Here is a 22,024-nt window from a genome sequence, read left to right on the forward strand (position 1 = left end):
GGGAAACGGGTTCCCCTATGTGGAAGACCTGGTGGGTGGCCACCTCGACCCTAGTGTCCAGTCCTCTAGTCTGGGTCTTTCCTGAAGACAAGCTCAGAGCACTCTTAGGAAGGACCACAGAAGTACTAGATCCTGCTAGGGAGGCTGAACGAGGCAGGGAGGGAAAAGAACTTTCAAGAGTAATTGGATTTCTCCAAAGGGACCAGTCCCCCAGCCCCAAAGGCCTCCCCTCAGGAAGTTCCCCTTTTTTCCCCACAGTGCCAGGCCTCCGTGGCCCAACGATGATGATGCCCCTGGGCTTCTTTCCCATTTCCTCCACCATTAGTAAGAACCTCAAGCAGTCCCCGCTTCCGGCCCTGGGGTGGGGCCCAAGGGCTGGGGGGCGGAGACTGAGGCGAATGGGGCGGGGCTGCACTCCACGCACATCCCAGTTCGCACTCGAGGGCGGGCTCAGCGGCGGAAGTGGCGCCGCCGGGAGATCCTGTTCCGCTCGGAGGCGCTCCCGGGGCAGCCGAGGCGGACTGCGGCTGGGGCAGGAAGAGCCTGGGTGGTGGCTGACATGGAGCAGGTGGGTCTGGGAGAGGTCACTGGGGCCGGGTGGTACGAGGGCTGTGTCTTGTCAGCGGATTCCGCCTCCCTGCCCGGTGTCCGCTGTTGGTTCCGTCCGACCCTTCCCGCACCCCCCGCCTCCCAGGTTCCGCTCCCTTTCTCCGCTCGGCCTCGCTCTGCCCCGCGCGGGGTTCGGGGGGCTCCGGCGCTGACCTTCCGCGGTCCCGCCCACCCGAGAGCGCCCGGGGAGGGCGTCCCGGCTCGCTGTCCAGAGCCTCACTCTGAGGGGAGAGGCGAGGCACGAAATCTGGGTAGTGGGGGACGGAAGTTGGATATGGGCAGGGGTCAGGGTCTCTGAAAGAGGAGGAAAACATCACGTTCCGGTAGGTCTGCGTCTCACTGTCATCCGGTCTCCCCCAACTTCCTTTGAAAACGGCAGTGAATGACTTCCCTAATCGACATCAAAAGGGCCCTTTAAAGAATCTTTCTTGAGTTCATAGAGGTGCATAACACCAGTGACACTCGTTCCTAATTGATATAATTGGCACGCCCCTCCCCCTTGGCGTCCTCGGCGTCTGCATCTCCTTATTTTCTTCCTCCTGTTCTGACAGTGGAAGTACCGTTTCCTATTCTCGTGTCCTGCCCAGCCCCCGCTCTATACACTGAATTTTGATGGTCTCATCCACTCTCGTGGCTTCAGCTTTACACCACCTAGATACCCGAAAGGCGCCCACATCGACCTCTTTTTTCAGCGCAGCCCCTCCCTGGAGCCCCAGACTTGGCGGTCCAGCTACCAGTGGACAGCTCCCTTTCAGCTGCAGCTCTCTTGCACTGGTCTTCCCCCCCCCCCCTCCCCCCCCCCCCCCGCCCTGCAAACGCATTCTTCTTCCTCTGCCATCGCATCCCAGCGCTAGACCGGGAAATTATCTTATGCTTCCTCTTCTCCCTCAATTCCCACATCTGTGGGGTGACCCGATCCAGCTAACTTCCTGAACATACTGCACACCTGGTCCTGGGCCTCCATATCTTCTGGTACCACCTTGATGTGTTTCTCACCAGGATAACTGCAGTGGCTTCCCAGCAACTTCTGATCATGGCTGCCTGCAGCCCAGTCTCCAAACTAACTCTTATGATCTCTCTCTCTCTCTCTCTTTTTTTTTTTTAGACTCCCAACAGAGCCAGCCAGATGCCCCTCTTGTGATCCTTTTAAAACAAGTCTCATAGTGTTACTTCCTTGCTTAAAACCCTTTGTTGGCTTCCCATTGCTTGTGGAAAACGGCTGAATCCCTAGTACAATTTACAGCACTGTCTGGGTTCTGACCTCTTTCCTGCCAGTCTCCTAAGTGCACCCTGAAGTCCAATAACATGGCATCACACGATGCACTTGCCCACGCCTTGCAATTTTGTGTCTCCATGCCTTTGCACACCAGCCCCTCTGCCTGGGAAGCCCCTTCTCCTCTTATCTGCCAGGCTGCCTTCTACTTGATCTTCTCAGTGCTCAGCTCAGGGAATACGACTTCTGGGTTGACTTCCTCCCATCCCCCCTGTCCAAGACTTAATACTGCCCCCTGTGTCCCTGCAACACCCTGTCCATACTAGAACAGTGGTTGATAATACAGATGCCTGAATCAGACTTTATGGGTTCTGATACTGTTTTATGACCTTGATGAAGAAAGTGCCTCAGTTTTCTCATTTGTAAAAATTGGAGGTAGCCATGTGTCTACCTCATAGAGTTACTGTAAGGATTAAATGAAATAATGTATGTGTAGGGTTTAAATCAGTGAGCACATGAATGCTCAGTAAATAAATGTTAGCTGTTATTGCTTATATAAGAATGTTGTAGAGCAGTGGTTGTAATTTTTAATTTCATAAATTGCTTGAGGACTGCTGATGTGGCTGACTTCTCATTCTGTCCCAGAGCCCCAGAGCCTGGCTTTTTGTCAATAAATAAAATGCTGGGGTGGAGGGCATGGGGATCAGGATCTGGATTTATTGAGTGAGGATTCAAGAATGAAAAAGACTCAGACCTGATGTTAGTCTGCTCAGGAAATGACTCTGGAAATGAATGAATGTTACATGACAAGCATGAACTCTATAGAAATATACACAGAGCTCTGGGAACCCATGGGAAAGAAGGGCCAAGACTGGCTTCCCAGAGGAGCTGACAATTAGTTAGGGACCTTAGGGCAGGAGGATGAACTTACCAGAGAGAGGTAGAGACTGAGGTGGACTCAGAAAATGGGCAGCTGGGTCCTCTGAACAGAGCTCTTGCAGGGGGAGGGCTGAGGTGGGCAGGAGGGCAGAGGCAGTCTCCTCTGCTGAGGTTGGGGATTCCTTTCCTCACTTGGCCATGAGGAAGTATCCCCTTGGTTTAGGAGCCTGTGGGGACCATGCCCGGGGCAGCGGGGGGGGGGGGCTTGTCTGAAGGGCTGGTGCCTGGTGTTTGGGGGCAGGGCCCCTGGGGTGGTCAGCCTGCAAGCTTGTGGGCTGGGCCTGTGCTTTAGACCAGAATCTGGGCCTTTGCTCATGCTGTTTTGCCTGCCTGGAATGCTCGTCTTCCTTGCCTATGGTTGATACATGTGGATGCTTCAAGGCCTGGGTCAGATAGCTCCTCCTCTTTGTGGCTTTCCCAACCTCACCCACTGCAGCCTGGGTCAGATGCTCCCTTCTCTGAGAGCCCACGGTCCATTGTTTGTTCCTCCCTGAAAGTGCTGATTACAGTGAGGCACCATGTTTTATGTGTTAGCCTCCCTCACCAGACCTGGAGCCCCCGAATAGCCCCAGGGACTAGCACAGGCTCAGCATTAAATGGAGCTCACGCACACCTAGGCTGGGGAGGAGGGTGGGTGAGACCAAAAAGTCTGTACATTTGTCAGCTCTTACTTGTTCCCTTGAGTGGTAGAGATTGTTGGCTCCATTTTACAGACAAAGAAGCTGGGACTGAAGGGAAGTAAGGTCAGTGTCACTTAGCAGGAAGTTCAAGAACTGTCTCTTGACTCCAGGTCCACAGCTGTCTCTGAGAAACTGCCTCGGTACCCCAGCCCTCCCCTCCCCCCCACCCACGGGGCGGCTGCCACATCTGTAAGACAAGGGACAAGCAGAGCATTCCATCTGACCAGTTGTGTGTCCTTGTGAACTTTTTCTGACTGGGGCTGAGCCTGGCTTCTGTCTGGTTACAGCTGGTGCTGACAGGAGTCTGTGCTGAACTCTCTTCTACCTGTGGAGCCTTCCCTCGTGTGGGCTGACGGGACTGAGATCTCTCCCAGAAGATGGCCCTTTCCAGGCTGACCTTGAGAACTTGACCTCCTTAGCTCCCGAGTTTTATCCAGTAGCACTGAGGGTGGGTGGGGCCTGACTCACCAGCCCCTGAGTAGGCCGGGGGTCTTGTCATCACAGAGCTGGGGTGTCCCAGACATTTAACAGGGCCTGGCATGTGGAGGGGGGAGGGGTGCTGAGTAAACCTTAGTCTGGTGGGGTTTTTCAGGAAACTGTACTGTCAGAATGTCCGGGTTGGAGGGGGCAGTGCACAGTGATGAATGTACTTTCTGTTTTGGCTTGACTCTTCCCCTTTGCACTTCTCCAGAAGGAGAGGAGAAACGGAGCCTGGTTTGTGTCCTCCTCTCCTTAAAGTCCTCCTTCTCTAGGGAACTTCCCAAACTCTCTGTCCGTGGGACACGGTAGGGGCCAATAAGCCAGCTGTGCCAGGGCTGATGGCATGGGCCACTGAGCCCGGAAGTACAGGAGAGCCTACTATTTGCCATCCTGGGTCAGCTCTCTGAGGCCAGGGCCCATCTTTGCATCCGGCAGTACATAGGGGACCCTGTTTGGGCAGAGTGCCGTGCTACACATGGCTGGCCCAGGCCCTGCCTCTAACACCATTTCCGTAGCCCCTAATAGTAGTAATAGCTGCTGTTAATTAAGCACAGACACTTTGTGTGTGTGATTCCTAATCCTTTCAGTAGCTCCGTGAAGTCGTCACTGTACAATCCCCATTTTATAGATAAGGAGACTGAGGTTCAGAGAGACTCAGTGATTTAGTCAAGGGCTCACAGCCTAGTAACGAATGGCCTTCGGCTTTTGACTCCAGGTCTGATGCCCAGTCCCCAAACTCATGCCCTTTCCCCCATTCCAGGGTGGACATTACAGACCCAAAGACCAGTTAACTTCTGGACATGTACCATGGCCAGGCACTGTGACCCAGGCCTAAAGGGCTCAAGGAAAGATGACTTGGAGCCTCAAGTCTAGGGTAATGCTGGGCCAGAGTCCTGAGAGCTGAGATTGGGGGAGCCTGGAGGGTGAGGCAGAGCTTTGCCCAGGACGTGGCATTTGAACTGGTCTCCGAGGAATTGGAGTTCTCTCCCAGGGGGAGGAGGTCATTCCAGAATGCACAAGTGGAGGGAAGTAGAGGCTCAGAAGGGAGACTGCCAGCCAGCCATGGTGTGTCCTGGGAGCAGCCAGTGGTCAGGAGAGTGTCGGGAAGGAGAGGAGGATCAGCCCCATAACCAGGAGAGGAGTGCTGGGGTCTCTCCCAGGGAGCGTGTCCTTCTTTCTTCTTGACCTTCGCTATCCAAGGAACTTAGCTTACGTCCAGTCTTCTCCCTGCAAGTTGGTGCCTAGGAAAAGGGAGGGGAGCAGCCACCATGCCCGAGATTGCCCAGGAAACCAGTTCCCCTGGACTGCTGGTGGGGAGGGTGCCTGGACTCTACTTGAGGCAAGACACGAGCAGAGGGAGGAGTCTAGCTCCGGGTGAGACAGTCTGCCTCAGGGAGGGGCTGCTCCTTCAGGGCTGGACAGGGCTGTGTACGCAGGCACCTGCGCTCAGGCTGCGGTAGGGAAGGGTATAAATAGTTGTTCGACGCTTTTCCTGAGTATCTTCTGAGAGCCTGGTGCCGCTCTGGGTGCTGGGCACACAGCATGGAGCAAAGCAGGGGGAGTTCCTGCTCTTGTGAAGTTTGCATTCCGGAAGGAGAAGACAGGCAGCAAACGCAGACCCGTGAACATACAATATGTCTGGGGTGGTAAGCTCTGTGAAGAAGGATAAAGCAGGGAAGGGGATGAAGGGTGGGGGCTAAACACGGAGTTCAGGGAAGGCTTCTCCAAAGGGACATTTACAGAGACCAGAATGGTGGGAGCATTGCAGAGACCTGGGGAAGACCTTCAGACAGACAGGACAGCAGGTACAAGGGTCCTGAGGTGGGAGTGTGGAGCATGCTTGATATGTCCAAGGAACAGAGAAGGACCAGTGTAGCTGGAGCAGAGGGTTCCAGGGGAAGAGGCTGGGGAAGAGCGGGCTTGTAGGCCAGGATGGAAACTTTGGCCTTTACTCAGGGTGAGCTGGAAGCCATTGGAGGTTTGCAGCATTGGGGAGGTGTGGTCTGACTTTTACCAGGATCCCTTTGGCTGCTGTGTTGAGAACAGACTTGGGATGCAGACAGGAGGTGGTCAGGAAGCTGTAGCTGGTGAGAGGTGATGGTTTGGACAGGGTTTCGGTAGTAGTGGTGGGCACTATGCAGATACACTGGCTGGATTTTGAAGGAAGAGCCAGTAAGATTTGCTGATGGTTTGGATGTGGAGGGAAGGGTGCCGGGCTCTGCACAGGCTCTCGCTGGGTGGTCATAGGGGCTCCCTGGTCAGCAGAGGCCCTGGGGTCAGCTCTGCCCCAGCCTGCCTGGGGAACTGTGGGCAGGCCTCTCCAACCTTGTCTCCTCTACCCCACCCTCATCTCCACAGCTCCTGGTGGGGGTGCGAGGAGTAAAGGAGGGGTGTCTGCAGGGTGCCAATGCAGGTCACTGCTAGGCCACATTTGTTTCTTCTGTGCTGGCTCTTCAGGATGGCCTGTGGTCCTGTGGGGTTTTTGTTTTTGTTGTTAAAGATTTTATTCATTTGACAGAGAGAGTACAAGCCGGGGGGGGGGGGCTGGTGACAGGCAGACTGTGAGGGAGAAGCAGACTCTTCGCTGAGCAGGGAGCCCGACGTGGGGCTCGATCCCAGGACACTGGGATCACGACCTGAGCTGAAGGCAGACGCTTAACCGACTGAGCCACCCAGGCGCCTATATAGTCCTGTTTGATCTGCTCTCCTGCCCTCCCTGAACCAGCTCCCTCCCAGGCTGACCAGTGGCAGGACACAGGCAAAGGCCACCATCTTCCACACCCAGAGCCTTGGCCTCCTGCCCGTCTGTGGATTCTCTACTCACCTGACCCAGAACAGCCCCGTTCCTGGCCTGAAGCCATCTGACTGAGGCAGTCAGAGCTCAAGACTGTGTCTTCCTCTAAAGTAGAGACAGGGATGTCATCCTAGCTGATCTTTATGCAGTGATCACTCTGTGTCAGGGACTGTTATAGGCCATTGCATTTAATAAGCCGTTTAACCCTTATAACACCTATAGGAAACAGGTGCTGTTGTTATCCCCACTTTACAGAGGAGAAAACTGAGGCATAGAGGGGTTCAGCGATAGTAAAGTGGGAATATGCAGGGTTTGAAACCTCTCTGGGTTTGGAGTCTAGTTCTTTCTCAGCTTTACTGATTCCTCCTGATTTGTGCGGAAATAGGGACCCCACTGGGAAGCCTCCATGGCCAGTGTGAGGCTAGTGCTCACATTTCCTGAGGAATACAGAGTGAGGGCGATGTTGAGAGCCTGTGTCCACTGTCCTGTTGGCCTCAAGAGAAGGTTTGGAGAAGCCACACTGCCCAGAAATGTGGGTCATTTCTGGATATAGATGAGACTTGGTCCCCCTACCCTGAGATCACAGAGCATAGCTTTGCAGAGGAAGCTCTAGCTGGACCTGGGACAGTTTGACTGGCTCTATGTTGGAGATTGGGGCATGGGAAAGGGCAGGAAGCCTCAGAGATGACCGCGGTAGCAGGGGCTAATGTCTACTGAGCCTTTACTCTGCAGTGCCAGGCACTGTTCTAGGCACTTCACATCCATCACTGTTTCCTTTGATGCCCCAGATAGCGGTCAAAACAGGTATCCCCAGTGTCCTGGTAGAGCCTCTGAGGCTGGTACAGTGAGTACGTGGCAAGGCGAAATTGTAGACTTGCCTTGGCCAGGGAGTGCCAGCTGGGAACTGCAGGTGTTTGGGGTGTTGAGCCGCAGAGGTGGCTGGAGCTTTTGGTCTGGGCTGTGGTTGAGTGCTGGCAAGGACCCCATCTGTGCCCCTGTCCCCTAAGAGCTGCAGAAATGGGGAACGGGGGGTGGCTGCAGCGGGGCCGGGCTCCAGTGGGGAGCGGCAGCATTGGAGGTCAGTCCTGGCATTGCCCCTGAGAGCCTGTGCAGGGAGCCAGGACAGCCTCCGCTTCCTGCCACCGCCCCCAGCCTGGGAATTCACCTGTGCCTGGAGCTGGAATGATTTGGCCCATTTATTCTTTTCTTTCTTTCTTCTTTTTTTTTTTTTTTTTAAAGATTTTATTTATTTATTTGAGAGAGTGAGTGAGTGAGAGAGAGCACAAGCTGGGGGGCGGGGGTACTGGGAGTGGCAGGCAGAGGGAGAAGCAGGTTCCCAAGGAGCAGGGAGCCCGATGCAGGACTCGATCCCAGGACCCTGGGATCATGACCTGAGCTGAAGGCAGATGCTTAACTGACTGAGCCACTCAGGCGCCCCCCATTTTAAGCATTTTTAAGGGCATGGTTCCAAGGCATTAAGTATATTAATGTTGCCTTTAATGCTTCTGAGGAAACTGAGTCTCAGAATGGTTATGTTTGCTCCAGATTGCACAGCTCATAAAGGCAGACTGAGATTTGAACCCTGACCTCAGAGTCCAGCTCTCTCCACAATGTCAGCTGCCTGCAGTTACCTGCCCTGAGTCTGGGACCCAACCCGAAAGCTCCTCTTGCTGTCTGGCCAATAGTGGCATTTCCTGGGGTAAGAGAAGGCCTGGCAGGCCCTGGGGGCCCATGCCTGCCTCCCCCTTTGCCCCAGGAGCTGAAACAACTGGAGTAATCCAGGGTAGATTGGCCCCTCCTCCTCACCTCTGTTTCTCTTGCAATCTGGGATGATAAAACTTGGCATTTTCCTCACCCCCTTCCCCAAGCCTGAGCAGCTCAGCTTCTCCTAAAACACAGGTCGAGTGAGTATCAAGTCTGCAGCCGACCCCAGGCGGACTCCTTCACCCAACACGTTCTGTTCTGCTCCCAGCGCCTGGGGAGGGGCTTGGGTGGGGCAGGGGGTGCTGCTCCCAGGGGCCCGGGTGGCAGCCCTGCTGTCTCCAGCCCACAACACTCATTCCTGCCTCCCCCTCAGCAGGATGGGGGGCACGGTGGGGTGGAGGCCAGCTGCCACCTTCCGCCCCCAGGGCCAGGGGACCAGAGACCAAGCGCTTTGGGGACCGCTCAGAGCAGTTCCGGGCTGAGATGATTTCTACCTCCTAGACCGGCAGGTGGTCTCATGGAGTTTAGAGACCTTTGGAAGTCATCTGAGTGGGCAATTTTCAAACGACCCAAGGAAGTGCCCCTGGGGTGACCCTGGGGTTTGAGGAATGGCTGCCCAGGGGGGCTCTCTGTGGCCACCTTCTGCGGCAGGACCCATAGCAGTCCTGTTTTTATCTTCTATTCAAGATTCTAAGTAAGGTTCTCTTCTCTTCTCTTTCGAAGTTTCTCTTGCTTGAAGAAGGGGGTTTGAAAAAGCACTGACTTTTTCCCCCAGATAAATAAACAGGGGCTTGATGAGGACCTGCCCAGTTACTCGGGGTTAGTGGCTGCCGCACGACTGGGGCACAGGTTTCCATTCCTGACTGGGGCTCCTTCTACTCTGCAAGCTCTTGCTTCTTTGGATTCTGAGCAGCTTTCATGGTGGAGGGTGATCTGGAACCCCCCTCTCTCTGCCTCGTGGCCAGCTGCTCCCAGCCCTGCTTCCGAGGCCCCGTGCCTGGCTCCCACACGCCTGTCTGCAGCTCTCCCAGGCTCCCCCAGCACCTTTGCTCTCAGCCCCCATCTGCGTCTCTCGCTTCACCAAGGATGTCTGCATGTGCGAGTGTTGGGGCTGTTGCTGCTCCCGCGGCATCTCACATCAGGCTGCTGCCACCCGAGTCCTGTCCCCAGGGAGGGAGGGACGGAGCCAGGGGCAACGCCAGACAGACTTGGGAGCAGCCCAGGAGGAGGGAAGCCACAGCACCCTGCAGTGAGAACGAGAAGAGGGAGAGAAGCGGATAGGGAGGCTAAGACACACACACACACACACACACACACACACGCGCGCGCGCGCGCGGGCGGAAGGCAGGGTGAGGCTGAGCTGAGGGCAGTGGAGACAGACTCACAGACGGGAGAGACTTGGAGAGGAAGACCCATAAAGATGGGCACAGGAGCAGGACACAGAGACACAAAGATAGAAAGGTGGTTTGTGAGAGACGGGAAGGAGGAAGAGAAATGGAGACAGGCCTGGCAGCAGACAAGAGGGCTATTAGCGACAAGGAAATGTCACCCTCCCTGGAGCTGGGGCCCTGTCACAGTGAGAGATGCGCTGCGTGTTCGGTCTGGCACCGGGTCCAGCTGATGGATGTGGGGTGGGTCCTGTTGCCGGCGGCCTGTCACATCCCCTCTCTGACTGCCTCCTTCCAGAGCTGGGCCCGGCTTTCCTTCAGTGCCCTCCAGATGAGCTGGGCATGGCAACCCCAAGAGTGTGCTATTGGGAGGTGGCCTTGTGCAGATGCCTCTGCTGAGAACAGTCCGCTCCTGTCCATTGGGGCTTGCACTGAGGCAGAGGGATGGGCACGCTGGCTTGCTCAGAATCCCCTGCCAGTCACAAATGGGGAGCTTGTTTGGGACCTGACAGATTGAGGGGCCCCAGAAGGTAGCAGACATAACAAAGGTATGAGGGGATAGCAAATCAGGGTGGGGGGGGGGATACTGGTTAGGTCTTGCCTTCCCAGGATTGGAGACCAACATCCAGGGTTCCCCTCTCACCGGCCCCCAAACCTGCCTCCTGGTGCGGGCATGAGAGAAGATTCAGGGAGACTCCGACGGAGCCCCAGAGGCGCGGGCACCACCACAGTGTCCCTTCTGGCTCTGGACTGAGCCTTTTCTTCCCCCGCCTGGGGGACGGGGCCTCTGCAGGCTCTTCGCCAGCACATTGGTGGAGCAGAGACCTGGGGTCTGGGGGCTATGTGGCAGGGAGGGAGTCCTTGGGGGCCCCTGCCTCTAGCATTCATAAGAGTTTTGGCCCCATGGTCGCAGAGGCAAGGGGTGGTTCACCCCGTTCCCCCTTCCGTCTTGGCTGCCTCATCTGTAAAATAGAAGGCCCCATCCTGCCCTGAGTGGGCATGAAGCACAGCCGTGGGCACGGGGTTCTGTGGCCAGTGGAGCTTGGGGCTAGCCTCAGGCAGTGGCTGGCTCTTCTCTGTCAGGGTTTGCCCCATGTCTCGGCTGCGTAGCGTGGAGCTAAGGACCAGGAGACCCTCTGGAGCACCTGTTTACTCACCAGGCAATTCTCAGCACCTCCTGGGTGCCGGGCCCTATGCTAGGTGCTGGAGACAGCAGTGATCAAGCCAGGGAAAGCCCTGCACCGGGAGAATTGGCAGAACAAGGAATAAGACCCTGGCAGATTGTCATAAGCTCCGGGTCCCCGTCATGGAGCTAAAGCAAGACTGCTGTGCCTGGCGGGGGGGGGGGGGGGAGGGGGGGGGGCCGGGGGGGGGGGGGGGGGGGGGTAGGGGGGGTGCTCTGAGGAGAAGGAAGGGGGACTTCTGAGCTGCTTGTTGGAAGGACTGGGGAGGAGAGAGCTAGGTGCAAGGCCCCGAGGCAGGACCTGGCTGCCTCACGGAGGGACCTAAAATAAAAGAAGACCGGGGTGGTGGTGGTGGTGAGCCGAGCCTGCCTTCTCAGAGGAGCCTTGGGGCCCGGAGCTTGGGAAGAGCTGGGGGGGCCACCCCGCAGGGCCTGGACTGGAGGCTCTGGAACGGAGGGCTGTGATCAGTGTTTGGAAAACCTTTCTCTGTGCGAGACGCAGCCTGGAGACTCACCCCCTCGGCTGTTGTAACACCAGGGGAGCGGATGGTAGTTGGGCCCGACATTGGGCGGGGGGGGGGGGAGCTAGGGAGAAGGGACCAGGATGTCCTCCCTCCATACCCACTGTCCCAGTGCAGAGCACTCAGAGACGCTGCTCTAGGAAGTCCCTCCCAGTTGCCATGGATCAGGGGGTGGGAGGGTAGGGCTGGCTGCTGGGAGGGAATGTGGCTTTGTGCTTGGCAAACAAAGAACAGAGCTTGGGGCCCTCTTCTCCTGGGGGGGTGGGCAGCCCGAGAGGCTGTTGACAGGACCAGTGGCTGAACCACGGGGTTGGGCTTGGCAGGAGCAGGCTGTGCCCTCAAGCAGCGGGGAGGAGCCCACAGCCCTCCAAGGGTGAACCGTGGGGTCGCTGGGCTTTGCGGGGGGTGGGGGGGTGGGGGGGTGGGGGTGGCGCAGTGAGGAGGAATGAGAGAGAGGGATGCTCAAACCCCTCCAGCCCAGGAGTGGGGCTGCTGGAGAGAATTTGAGCTTAGAGGGCCTTGGGCTGCCCTGGGGTTGGGATGTGAGAGGGGGCAGATGTATTTGGGAGCAGACAGTGTCCCCGGCGGGTTGGGGGAAGCAGGTTAACGGGACCTCCATGCCCTCAACATGCGTGACCTGACCCAGCCACCCTGCCTCCCTGCAGCCTTGCAGCTGAGGCCTCGCCTTCCCCGCCGTGTGGTGGGGGCCCACCAGGATGAACAAACTGTCTGCGGAGCTGGCCCGCGACTTGGAGCGCAGCCTGCCAGCCGTGGCCTCCCTCAGCTCATCGTTGCCCCACAGCCAGGGCCTCTCCTCGCACTTCCTCCCCCCTGCTCCAGAGAAGCGCCGCGCCATCTCTGATGTCCGCCGCACCTTCTGTCTCTTTGTCACCTTCGACCTGCTCTTCATCTCCCTGCTGTGGATCATTGAGCTGAACGTGAGTGGGCCCAAGGCTGGGGCCGGGGCCGGGGCAGAGGTGGGGGCGGCCACCTGGGCCTTACTCCAGCTGCCACACGGGAGGGTGGTCTCTGTGGCCGGGTGAATTTCCCGGTAAAATGAAGAATGGGAAGATAGGAGCAGCCGTTCTCATCTTCCGAAGAAAAGGGAGCTCAGAGGGCTGGAATCATTTGTCTAAGGTCCTTCAGCCAGTAGGTGAAGAAGGGCAGAGTTTGAACCCAGGCCCTCAGGCTGCAGCGTTCCCACTCCTGACCGCTGCGCCAGACTGCCCTCTAGTGGGCACTCCTGAGGAAGCGGGAGAGAGCCCAGGGGATGGGGGTCGTACTGTTGAACCTTTTTGTCTTCTTTCTGGCCTGTGGTTGCTCTGACTCCATTCATTCATTCATTCACTCTGTTAGCAGTTTTGGAACCCCTGCTGTAGTCCGGGCATTGTGCTAAACGCAGAGGGTATCTGCGGGGCAAACCAGTAAAAACTCCCAGTTCCTGGTGGTGCCTAGTTCTCCCTCCCCATTGTGGACACAACTCCAGTGCCCCCAAGTTTTGCCTCTGCAGGCTTGGTGAGATGCCGCTTCGCAGCCTGGAGGTGGAGCCGCCTCCCCATGCTGCGTCCGCACCCTCCTCCCCGCTGGGCAGCGCTTGGCCAGCTGGTGGTGGCACCTGATCTCCAGGCACTGACAGGCCGGAGCAGGACCCCACCACAGAGGCAGGAGCCGAGAGAACAGAGCATCCCAGGCTCCGTTGGTCCCAGCTGCTCCTCTGTATTCACTGGGGGATGTCAGCGAGGGACTCGGCTTGCCTGAGCCTTCCCTTGTTTTCCTTCTGCAGACTGGGTCAGAGTTCAGGGTAGCAGGTGCCCTTCCTCCTGGCCTCAAGCTCGGGTGACAGGAAAACGATGACTTTGTTGATAGAAGTGAGAAGTTGGGGGGAGGGGCTGGTTTAACGGTGAAGAGGACAAGTTTGATTCTGGGCGTGTTCGGCTGGAGGACTCTGGGGGTGACTGTCCTTTGTGCACAGAGACGAACTGGCACCTTCAACAAGGTTGAGCCATGGGGGACCTTAGGGACCATCTTATCAGTGAGAAAGCTGCGGCCCCACAAGGTCCAGGGCTGTTTGAAGAGCTTCTGATGTCTTAAGCATTATTCCTTTTTAACAACATTTTTTTTGTTTTAAGATTTATTTATTTTTTTGCGAGAGAGAGAGAGACACACACACACAGAGACAGAGCCTGAGACCTGGGGAGTGGGGGGAGGAGCAGAGAGAATCTCAAGCAGACTCCACGTTAAGTGCAAAGCCCAATGAGGGGCTTCATCCCACCACCCGGAGATCAAGACCCGAGCCAAAACCAAGAGTCAGATATTCTGCCAACTGCATCCCCCAGGCACCCCGTGAAGCATTCTTCCTTGTGAAGGTCCCATCCAGCATCAAAGCAAGCCCTAAAAGTCACCCACAGCTCTCATTCAATATATATTTTCTTGCCAGCAGACAGCTGAAAAAATTTTGATAATTTTACTTTTGAAATTATCCGGATGTACTAGCTCTAATAGCTCAGGAGTCCTCGTGCATACGTGGGAATTCTTGCAAGTGGGGAAAAGTCTGATCTCCAAATTGTTCTCAGATGTGGTGAAAAGTTCAGGATGCTAGACTTAGCCATTAGTTGAGTTAGCCATCATGTTTCACTTGGCAGATACTCAATTAAAATGTGATTAATTTTCGGCTTTGTGGTTTTATTTTCATAGCTTGGAGCGTATATGTTTCTAGTTCGTGAACAGGCTGGGTGTCGCCCGGTGGCTACAAGGGCCCCAGCAGGGTGACAGGAGCCACGCAGGGTCTTGCGGCCAGAGGCTGGCAGCGGCTGGGACTTGGCTCCCTTGAGTCGGGACGCTGTCGCCATCGGTGCCTGCACGTGCCCAGGCAGGGGGAGCCCTCTGAGGGGCCGCAGCTGTTAGGGATCAGAGGGACCGCGGAGCCCAAGAGAGGGGGGCAAGGGAAGTAAGAAGGGGACCAAGCTGGGGTGGGGGGGGGGGGGGGGGGCGTGTGAGACTGCACGGGACCCAGGGCACTCTTGAGGTCAGAGCACACGGTGGGGATGTGCAGGGGCTTTCACATGTCAACGAGGGGGGTGCCCAGACTGCTGGCTTCTGCTCTAAGCACCGGAATCACCTGGGAGCTTTATAAAAATTCCAGCTGCTCAGCTCACGCCGAGATTCGGACCCAGTGGTCTAAACATCTGTATCTTAATCAGCACCACCCCACACCTCAGTTTGGATCACCTGCCAGGGATTAGAAGCTCCCATCTAGGTGGTTGTGAAGGATCTTCACTTTTCAGCCTCCTGGGCTCCATTCCCCAGAGTCCTCTTGGGTCCTCCCTTCTCCGGGGAACTGGCAGAAGCCGAGGCCTGCCACCGCACTCCCCCTGAGAAGCCTGGCTGCAGTCTGGCTCTCAGTATCTGCCCAGATCCTCTCCCTCCCCAGCCAAGGTGTCAGGAGTCCCATTGGAAATGTATGGGGAGCTGGGGCAGGGACGGGGGTGAGGACGACTCTGCTCACTCTGTCTCTGTTGCTAGCCGTTCCCTCTAGCAGCATGATGGATTTTGCCCATTAAGCACAAACCTAATCAATTGATTTACCACCTGGGGCTCCGTCTGACACCGCTGCCCACCCCCGGTCCCTATCACCCCAGATGGGTGGTTGGCTGGGAAGATGGAGCGCCGTCATGGAGAGAGGGAGATGAGATTTTGTGAAGGGCCGGCTCCCAGCACCCAGTTGGCAACCCTGCCTGCCTGCATGGGGCCTGTTGCCTCTCCAGCACAGCCCCAAGGCCCTCCAAGCCTCCCCCTCCCTGGGCAGTGTGCCCACAAGTGTCAGTGCTGGAGCCAGGCCTTGCCCATCGGGGTTGCCTGGGTGCTTGGAGGAACGATACTAGTGCTGGGGTCTTAGGCCTTGGCTGGGCTCCTGTGGTGCTTTGGGGCCTTCCTTGGGCAGTGGCTTATCATCTCCGGGTTCCACACTCCCCCTGCCTCCTCCCTGTTCCCAGAGGTGAGGGCACCGCTGGGGACTCGGTTCTGCCTACAGAGCTGCTCATATCTCCCTCTTCCAGACCAACACAGGCATCCAGAAGAACCTGGAGCAGGAGATCATCCACTACAACTTTAAAACTTCCTTCTTTGACATCTTTGTGAGTGGCCTTAGGGAAGGGGTCCCGGGGGCAGAGATGGTGCAGGGACGTGACCTCTTCTTTCTGCAAGACACATTCTAGTCTGGTCGGGGAGACTTGACTCCCATCCTCAGGGGGACCTCAGTATTCGGAAAGTTCCTAATCAAGGCCCTCCCTTCAGAGAGCCTCAAGTGTGAGAGGGAAGAATAGACCCCTGCCCAAGAACATCACATCTAAATCATCCACTAAGAAACACTGACTCGGCCACTCCCTCCTGAGGCATCACACCCATGTAGAGGGAAGCTGGGGGGAGCAGGACCGGAGTGGGAGGTCAGCCTTCAGCTGGAGCAGGGGGCATTGGCTTGCCTGTGATGGCTTGTGTGTCCCCTGCACCGCCCCCGCCCCCGCCAGGTCTTGGCCTTCTTCCGCTTCTCGGGACTGCTCCTGGGCTACGCCGTGCTGCGGCTCCGGCACTGGTGGGTGATTGCGGTAAGAAGCCCTTCTGGCAGCTCGAGGGCCCTGGCGGGGCTGGTGTGAGGGACGGTGTATAGGAGGACTCACTCCCCAGCCCGTTTTCCCTCTCTCCCTCCTTCCCTCCCCTGGGCAGGTCACCACGCTGGTGTCCAGTGCATTCCTCATCGTCAAGGTCATCCTCTCCGAGGTCAGTGGCTCAGGGTCAGGCTGGCCTGGTGGGCCTCTTGCCGGAGGAATGGGCTTCTCCTAAGAAGGGACCCTTTCTCTGACTTGGGGCGTCTGTCCCTGTGTCAGCTTGGGGTGAGGGGGAGTCCTATCCTCGATATTTCTGAGGAATCATCTTCACTGGCTTCCTCCCCCTGTCCCTCTGCAACCCCAAGAACAAAAAATTCTTCTGCCAGCCTAACCTCAGTTTATCCTGCTGCTGAATTCATTCATCCATCTCAGATGCATGTGCCACAGAGGGTCCCCAAGAAGCTGGTCCCAGGAGTGGGGTGTGTGCCAGAGCTAGTAGCCCCTAGAGGGGACTCTGCGTTTGGGGTTACCCCCTGCTGTGGAGCTCAGCCCCCTTCTTCCACAGCTGCTCAGCAAAGGGGCGTTTGGCTACCTGCTCCCTATCGTCTCCTTTGTCCTTGCCTGGTTGGAGACCTGGTTCCTTGACTTCAAAGTCCTACCGCAGGAGGCCGAGGAGGAGCGATGTGAGTCCTGGGGAAGGGGTGCAGGGAGGGTCATCGCAGCCCCGAGAGAGGAGAGTTTCGGGTAGGAGAGCCAGTTCTGAGCTATCTTGCCAACTCTGAACAGCCTCCCAGAACCTAAGGGTGAGCTTGGAGTGGGGGGACCCTAGGCTGCTAAGGCGTGACTGCCCTTGTTCTGGGACAATGGCTGCCCGTGTCTGCTCCCCCAGGGTATCTTGCTGCCCAGGCTGCTGTTGCCCGTGGACCTCTGCTCTTCTCTGGCGCTCTGTCCGAGGGCCAATTCTATTCACCCCCAGAATCCTTTGCAGGTGAGGGTCGGTGGGTGGGAAACTGCTTTAGCAAGGGTCTTTATGAGAAGTGGGTTGGCTGGGTTTGTTTGTTCTGTTCCTTCTTTCAGCTCCCTGGGGAAAGTGAGCACCTCTCTCCCTCTCTGTGCCCCCGTGGTCTTGTACCCCGCTACCTCCCCACAGTCTGTCCCCATACCTTCCTGTTCTCATCTGTACTTGTTTTCCGCAGGGTCTGACAATGAATCCGATGAAGACGTTGGGAAGAAAAGCTTCTCTGCCCAGGTATTTGGCTGCCTGCCCCCACCTGACCTTTGGAGTGGGCACCCTGGAGAAGGTGCCAGTGCTGGGCTTAGCCAGGGTGGGCAGGGGCCTCCCCAAAGAGGGTGGACCTCAGGTGGCCCGAATGCCAGTCAGCATGCACCTGAGTGTCTGTCCCACCGTCAGTCAGGCCCGCTGGGCCGCCTCATACTGGGGCCTAAGGGGGGTGGCTGCGGCCAGAGCACCTGGGGCCCCCACAGGGCCTGAGAGACCAACCAGGACTCCATGTGTATGGAGTTATCTGGAGAAAGACCTGGCCACGAACAAGGGGGCAGGCGGGCCCCAGGCTGATCCTGTTCTGCCTCTCCTCCCGGGCCAGGAACGGGAGTACATCCACCAGGGGAAGGAGGCCATGGCGGTGGTGGACCAGATCTTGGCCCAGGAGGAGAACTGGAAGTTTGAGAAGAACAATGTAAGAAAGCTCTCTCCCACTTGACCTGCCCATGTGTGTTGAGAGTTTTTGCCTTCTCTTCTGAGGCCCGAGAAGCCCAAGGATGGCCCAGGTCGGAACCATATTCCTGTGCCAGGAGAGGGGGCTGCGCCCCGGGGTCGCCGCTTGGCAGGAGGTGGGGCCGGATTGGATGTTTCCACGGTGCCTTCCCCCTGCTGCACTGCCCCGTGTCCACCCTTGGCTCCCTCTGCTCTGCTCGTTCAGCTCCGTCTTCAAAGGGGAAGCCAGGCTTCGGCCCTGTGTCCAGTGTATTGTTTCATGAGCAAAACAACATTATCCAAAGAGATGGCAGTGAGCTTGGAGAATGGGGGACACGTCACCGTCCCTCTGGGTGGCCAGCCCCTCGGGCGGCCCTGGCCGGCCTGGAGACACAGGTCTTCATGGTCATGGCTACAGCTGTGCTTCTGTCCTTTAACTGGATATCAAAAGCCTTTCTCTCCTCATTGCTGAACGTTTGTCAGAACCACTGTTTTTTAATGGCTGCCTGAATATCACTGAAGTCCTGGAGTTTTCTACCCTGAGCTATTACGAAGCTGCCCTCTCAGGGCGCCCATTCCTTCCCCACCAGCCCACCCCGCGTGCCCTCCCCCTGCCCTCCGCCCACCTTCCTGTCACCCTTCTGTCTCTGCCACAGGAATATGGGGACACTGTGTACACCATCGAGGTTCCCTTTCACGGCAAGACATTCATCCTGAAGGTGAGTGAGGGAAGCAGGTGTCCTGGAGGGTCCTGGAGCCTCCTGCTCTGTCTGAGGTTTCAGCTAGGAGCTGAGGGGCCTTCTGGCAGGTTTCTCCCCACCAAGAGGGAAGGGCTGCTGTGCCCAAGCATGTCTGGCCCCACCCAGCCCTCTGCCCGCCCTGCCCCAGACCTTCCTGCCCTGCCCTGCCGAGCTGGTGTACCAGGAGGTAATCCTGCAGCCGGAGAGGATGGTGCTGTGGAATAAGACCGTGACCGCCTGCCAGGTGAGCCAGTCCGGGGCGCCCAGCCTGGCCATCTCTCAGGGCAGGGGCAGAGCAACATGGCGGGTCAGGTGCAGTCATCCCCCAGCACTACCATGTCATAGAACTGCTCCGTGCCTCAGCTTCCCTGTCTGTACAGTGGGGCTGATGGTAATGGCGCCTTCTGGAGAGGGTCGGGAGGATGGAGAGGGAGCACACAGACAGAGCCCAGCCCTGGGCCTGGGAGGGGCTCTTAGTAAAGGGACCTGGACAGAGAGGAGGCTGGTCTGGGCGTTCCCTGAGGTGCTGGGACCCTTTCCCTGGGGTGTTCCTGGGCTGGGCTGTACCTCACACCTCTGCTGGCCTTTAGATCCTGCAGCGAGTAGAGGACAACACCCTCATCTCCTACGATGTCTCTTCGGGGGCCGCGGGCGGGGTGGTCTCCCCCAGGTGAGCACCACCAAGCCCCTCCTCTCAGGCAGGCTTCCTGCCCTTGGATCGTGGGCTTGGCTCCCTGCTCCTGGTCTAACCCTCCCGCCCCCAGGGACTTCGTGAACGTGCGGCGCATCGAGCGGCGCAGAGACCGATACCTGTCCTCAGGCATCGCCACCACCCACTGCGCCAAGCCCCCTACACACAAATACGTCAGGTGAGCCTTGCTTTGCCTGGAGTCACCCGGCTGGCCTGTCCCCTGGTGGCTGTGAGGGCAGAGTAGGGCACAGCATGGACCGCGGGGCGCTTTCTCCTGCGGAGGCTGCCTTCCTGTCCCCTGTCCTGCTGGGCTCTGCCCCTCCCAGCCCCTAGTCCTGCTAATCTGCTCTAAGTCCTGGAGACTGGGGGATTGAGGGCTGGAGCCCAATGCCCAGGCTGGAGGGTGGCTCCAGGGATAGCCTGAGGACAGGGACGAGGCCATGGAGGGGGGCTGGGAGCCACGAGGTGGCGCTGGTCCAGGCGACCTGAGCAGAAGGCTCTGTGTCCTGGAGCTTTACCTCCCTGCCTGAGTAGAGTTGGTCCCGCTGCCTTGCCTTTTCCCAGACTGCTCAGAGGTCCCCACGAAGGAAGAGGCACCTGTCCCGGGGCATCCTCCAGTTCTGCTGCCTCAGCCTAGAACCCAGTGCTGCGGGCGGCCTCCTCCCCGATTCTCCGCTCTCCCCATCCTTCCTGGGGTTCCAGAGAGCACTGGGTGTTGAGTGTGAGATTTGACACACCAGACCCCTGGACGACGAGCTGGCCTCTTTCTGGGCGCCAGCTTCCTTGTCTGTAGAGTGGGCTGAGAGCACTCAGTGGGGCTGTGGGGGAACCGACTGGGGGATGGGATGTGCCCTGCCCGCCTCCTGGGAAGGCGCCCCCTCCTGGAGCCCCGCCAGCACCACACCGCTCCCCGAGTCGGGCCGGGGTGAGAAAAGCGTGCACAGCCCACCCCTCCCAGCCAGAGCTGACTGAGAATCCCTGAACAGAGAGGATGACGGCTGCCACTGGGGATGGGGGGAGGGGGTGGGGGGTCCTGAGAAGGCTGCAGAAGGGGGAGCTGAGCCTCACAGGGTACGTGGAGGGCTGTATCCTGTGGCCTCTGGGACACCTGCTCTGGGCCGTGCTCAGGCTGAGGGGCAGTTGCTAGACCAGTAGCTCCCTTCCCTCTTTCACCCCAGTCCAGGATGGGCCAAGAATGGGGTGTGGGGTCAGGTCGGAGGCCTTGCCTGGCTCCAAGGTGCCCCCCCAATGGTGCTTTTCTCGTAGGGGAGAGAATGGTCCTGGGGGCTTCATCGTGCTCAAGTCAGCCAGTAACCCCCGAGTCTGCACCTTCATCTGGATCCTGAATACAGATCTCAAGGTGGGGGTGCGGAGCTGCAAGGCCGGCTCGGTACAGTAGAGGAGACCCTGCTGGGGCGCCTTGGGGTGGGGCCTCCTGTCATGCTCAGGACCTCACCTACTCCGCCTCCTCTCTCATGCTCAAATTGGGGGCCGGGTCAAGACGGTCTCCTGAGTTGCTGGAGGGCCTGTATGTCCCCTTACCTCCGAGTTTCGAGGCCCTACGGAGCGGTGGCTGACTGCCAAGCCAGCCCCTCCTAGGTCTGTTTCTGTGGCTGGTGCCAAGAGCCGGCACAGCGTGTTCTTTCTGCCAGGGGTGAGGGGGAGAGGGTGGCTTAGGCTGCATTCCAGAGCTGCACCTGCACCTGCTGCTCTCACCCAGGGCACCCTCCACCCCCGCTGGTGCCTGTTGTGGAGGGGGGAGCCCCTGCTGAGGGCAGGCCATCCCGAAACTTCCTCCCACCTTCCCGCAGGGCCGCCTGCCCCGGTACCTCATCCATCAGAGCCTCGCGGCCACCATGTTCGAATTTGCCTTTCACTTGCGGCAGCGCATCGGAGAGCTGGGGGCCCGGGCGTAACCGTGCCCCCTCGCCACCCTGCAGGCCAGGGTCCTGTCACCACAGCCTTCAGAGCCAGAGAGGGGGCCAGTGGGGCTTCCCACCACCCACAGAGGACCTGGCCTCAAGCAGTGGGGAGGAAGAAGTTTCCTCCTGTGGCAGCCCCTTGGCCTCAAGCTGCCACCCTCCAGCATGCTTCGCTGTGCCCGGGAGCCGTGAGCAGGTTGGGAGGTTGGGCACCTGGACTTCGGGGCTTTGCCACCGAGGCGAGTGGGGTCTACCCTGCCGATGTTTACACAGTGACTGGCCCTGCCTCCTGGAGGACGAGATGATGCATGGCGCCCTGCCTAGCCGGGGGCAGAATCTGGAATGGGAGCGGCAGCCTCTGTGCGAGAGCGCCAGGGCCCTGAGCAGGACGGAGGTCAGGGCGGCCTGGTCACTGGTCACCGGTGTTAAGGTGCAGGAGCCCCTTTGTCTGCCTGCTCTCTCATCATGGTTTTTTAGGATTATTTAAAGGGTCTGGGACCTTTTTCCACATGTACTTGTTGGGGAGTGGGTGGCAAGTGGGGGTGGTGGGTGCTGGCAGTGAACCCCTGCCGCCCCCAGTTTCTCTCCTTCCCCCACAGTTCCTTGGGGACCTTTGTAATTTGAGCCAGTTATTAAAAACGAACTCAGAAAGAAAGAAAGAAAAAGCAGCCCCCCCTGCCTAGCCTCTGGAGGGAAGAGGAGGGCAGCACTGTGGAGGTGGGGAAGGAGCCAGACACGTCCCACACCCTCTCACACCTTCCAGAGCCGGCGGGAGGTCAGAGCAAGTGGGGACCTGGTTCCGGGAGCCCCCTACTTTCCTGCCTGGGCCAGCTGGACAGATGATT

At 58.1% G+C, this 22,024-nt stretch overlaps 1 protein-coding gene across 5 annotated transcripts; it reads left to right on the forward strand.

Moving 5' to 3' along the window:
- Nucleotides 1–439: 439 nt before the first annotated feature.
- Nucleotides 440–21,845, forward strand: STARD3 (StAR related lipid transfer domain containing 3). 5 transcript variants are annotated; one of them, XM_025859178.2, is made up of 15 exons: nucleotides 440–568; nucleotides 12,177–12,449; nucleotides 15,567–15,644; nucleotides 16,035–16,112; nucleotides 16,231–16,284; nucleotides 16,678–16,795; nucleotides 17,002–17,100; nucleotides 17,309–17,361; nucleotides 17,717–17,809; nucleotides 18,483–18,545; nucleotides 18,715–18,810; nucleotides 19,157–19,236; nucleotides 19,331–19,435; nucleotides 20,524–20,617; nucleotides 21,069–21,845. In XM_025859178.2, the coding sequence occupies exons 2-15, from the start codon at nucleotides 12,228–12,230 to the stop codon at nucleotides 21,171–21,173; spliced, it is 1,338 nt and encodes a 445-aa protein (XP_025714963.1). In that variant the 5' UTR covers nucleotides 440–568; nucleotides 12,177–12,227; the 3' UTR covers nucleotides 21,174–21,845. The 5 variants fall into 5 exon arrangements, with proteins under 5 accessions (XP_025714963.1, XP_073739970.1, XP_025714964.1 ...); XM_073883869.1 differs by lacking the exon at nucleotides 19,157–19,236; XM_025859179.2 differs by lacking the exon at nucleotides 17,002–17,100.
- Nucleotides 21,846–22,024: the final 179 nt, after the last annotated feature.

Source organism: Callorhinus ursinus, unplaced genomic scaffold, assembly GCF_003265705.2.
Source record: "Callorhinus ursinus isolate GAN/ISIS: 27379988/994484 unplaced genomic scaffold, GSC_fseal_2.0 scaffold52, whole genome shotgun sequence".
Classification (NCBI taxonomy): domain Eukaryota; kingdom Metazoa; phylum Chordata; class Mammalia; order Carnivora; family Otariidae; genus Callorhinus; species Callorhinus ursinus.

Bases quoted from the DNA above. Each gene is read 5' to 3' on its own strand.
- STARD3 (XM_025859178.2), top strand. From the start codon at position 12,228: ATGAACAAACTGTCTGCGGAGCTGGCCCGCGACTTGGAGCGCAGCCTG. The intron at 17,362-17,716 runs GTATTTGGCTGC...CTCCCGGGCCAG, and splicing joins AGAAAAGCTTCTCTGCCCAG to GAACGGGAGTACATCCACCA. The intron at 20,618-21,068 runs GTGGGGGTGCGG...ACCTTCCCGCAG, and splicing joins TCCTGAATACAGATCTCAAG to GGCCGCCTGCCCCGGTACCT.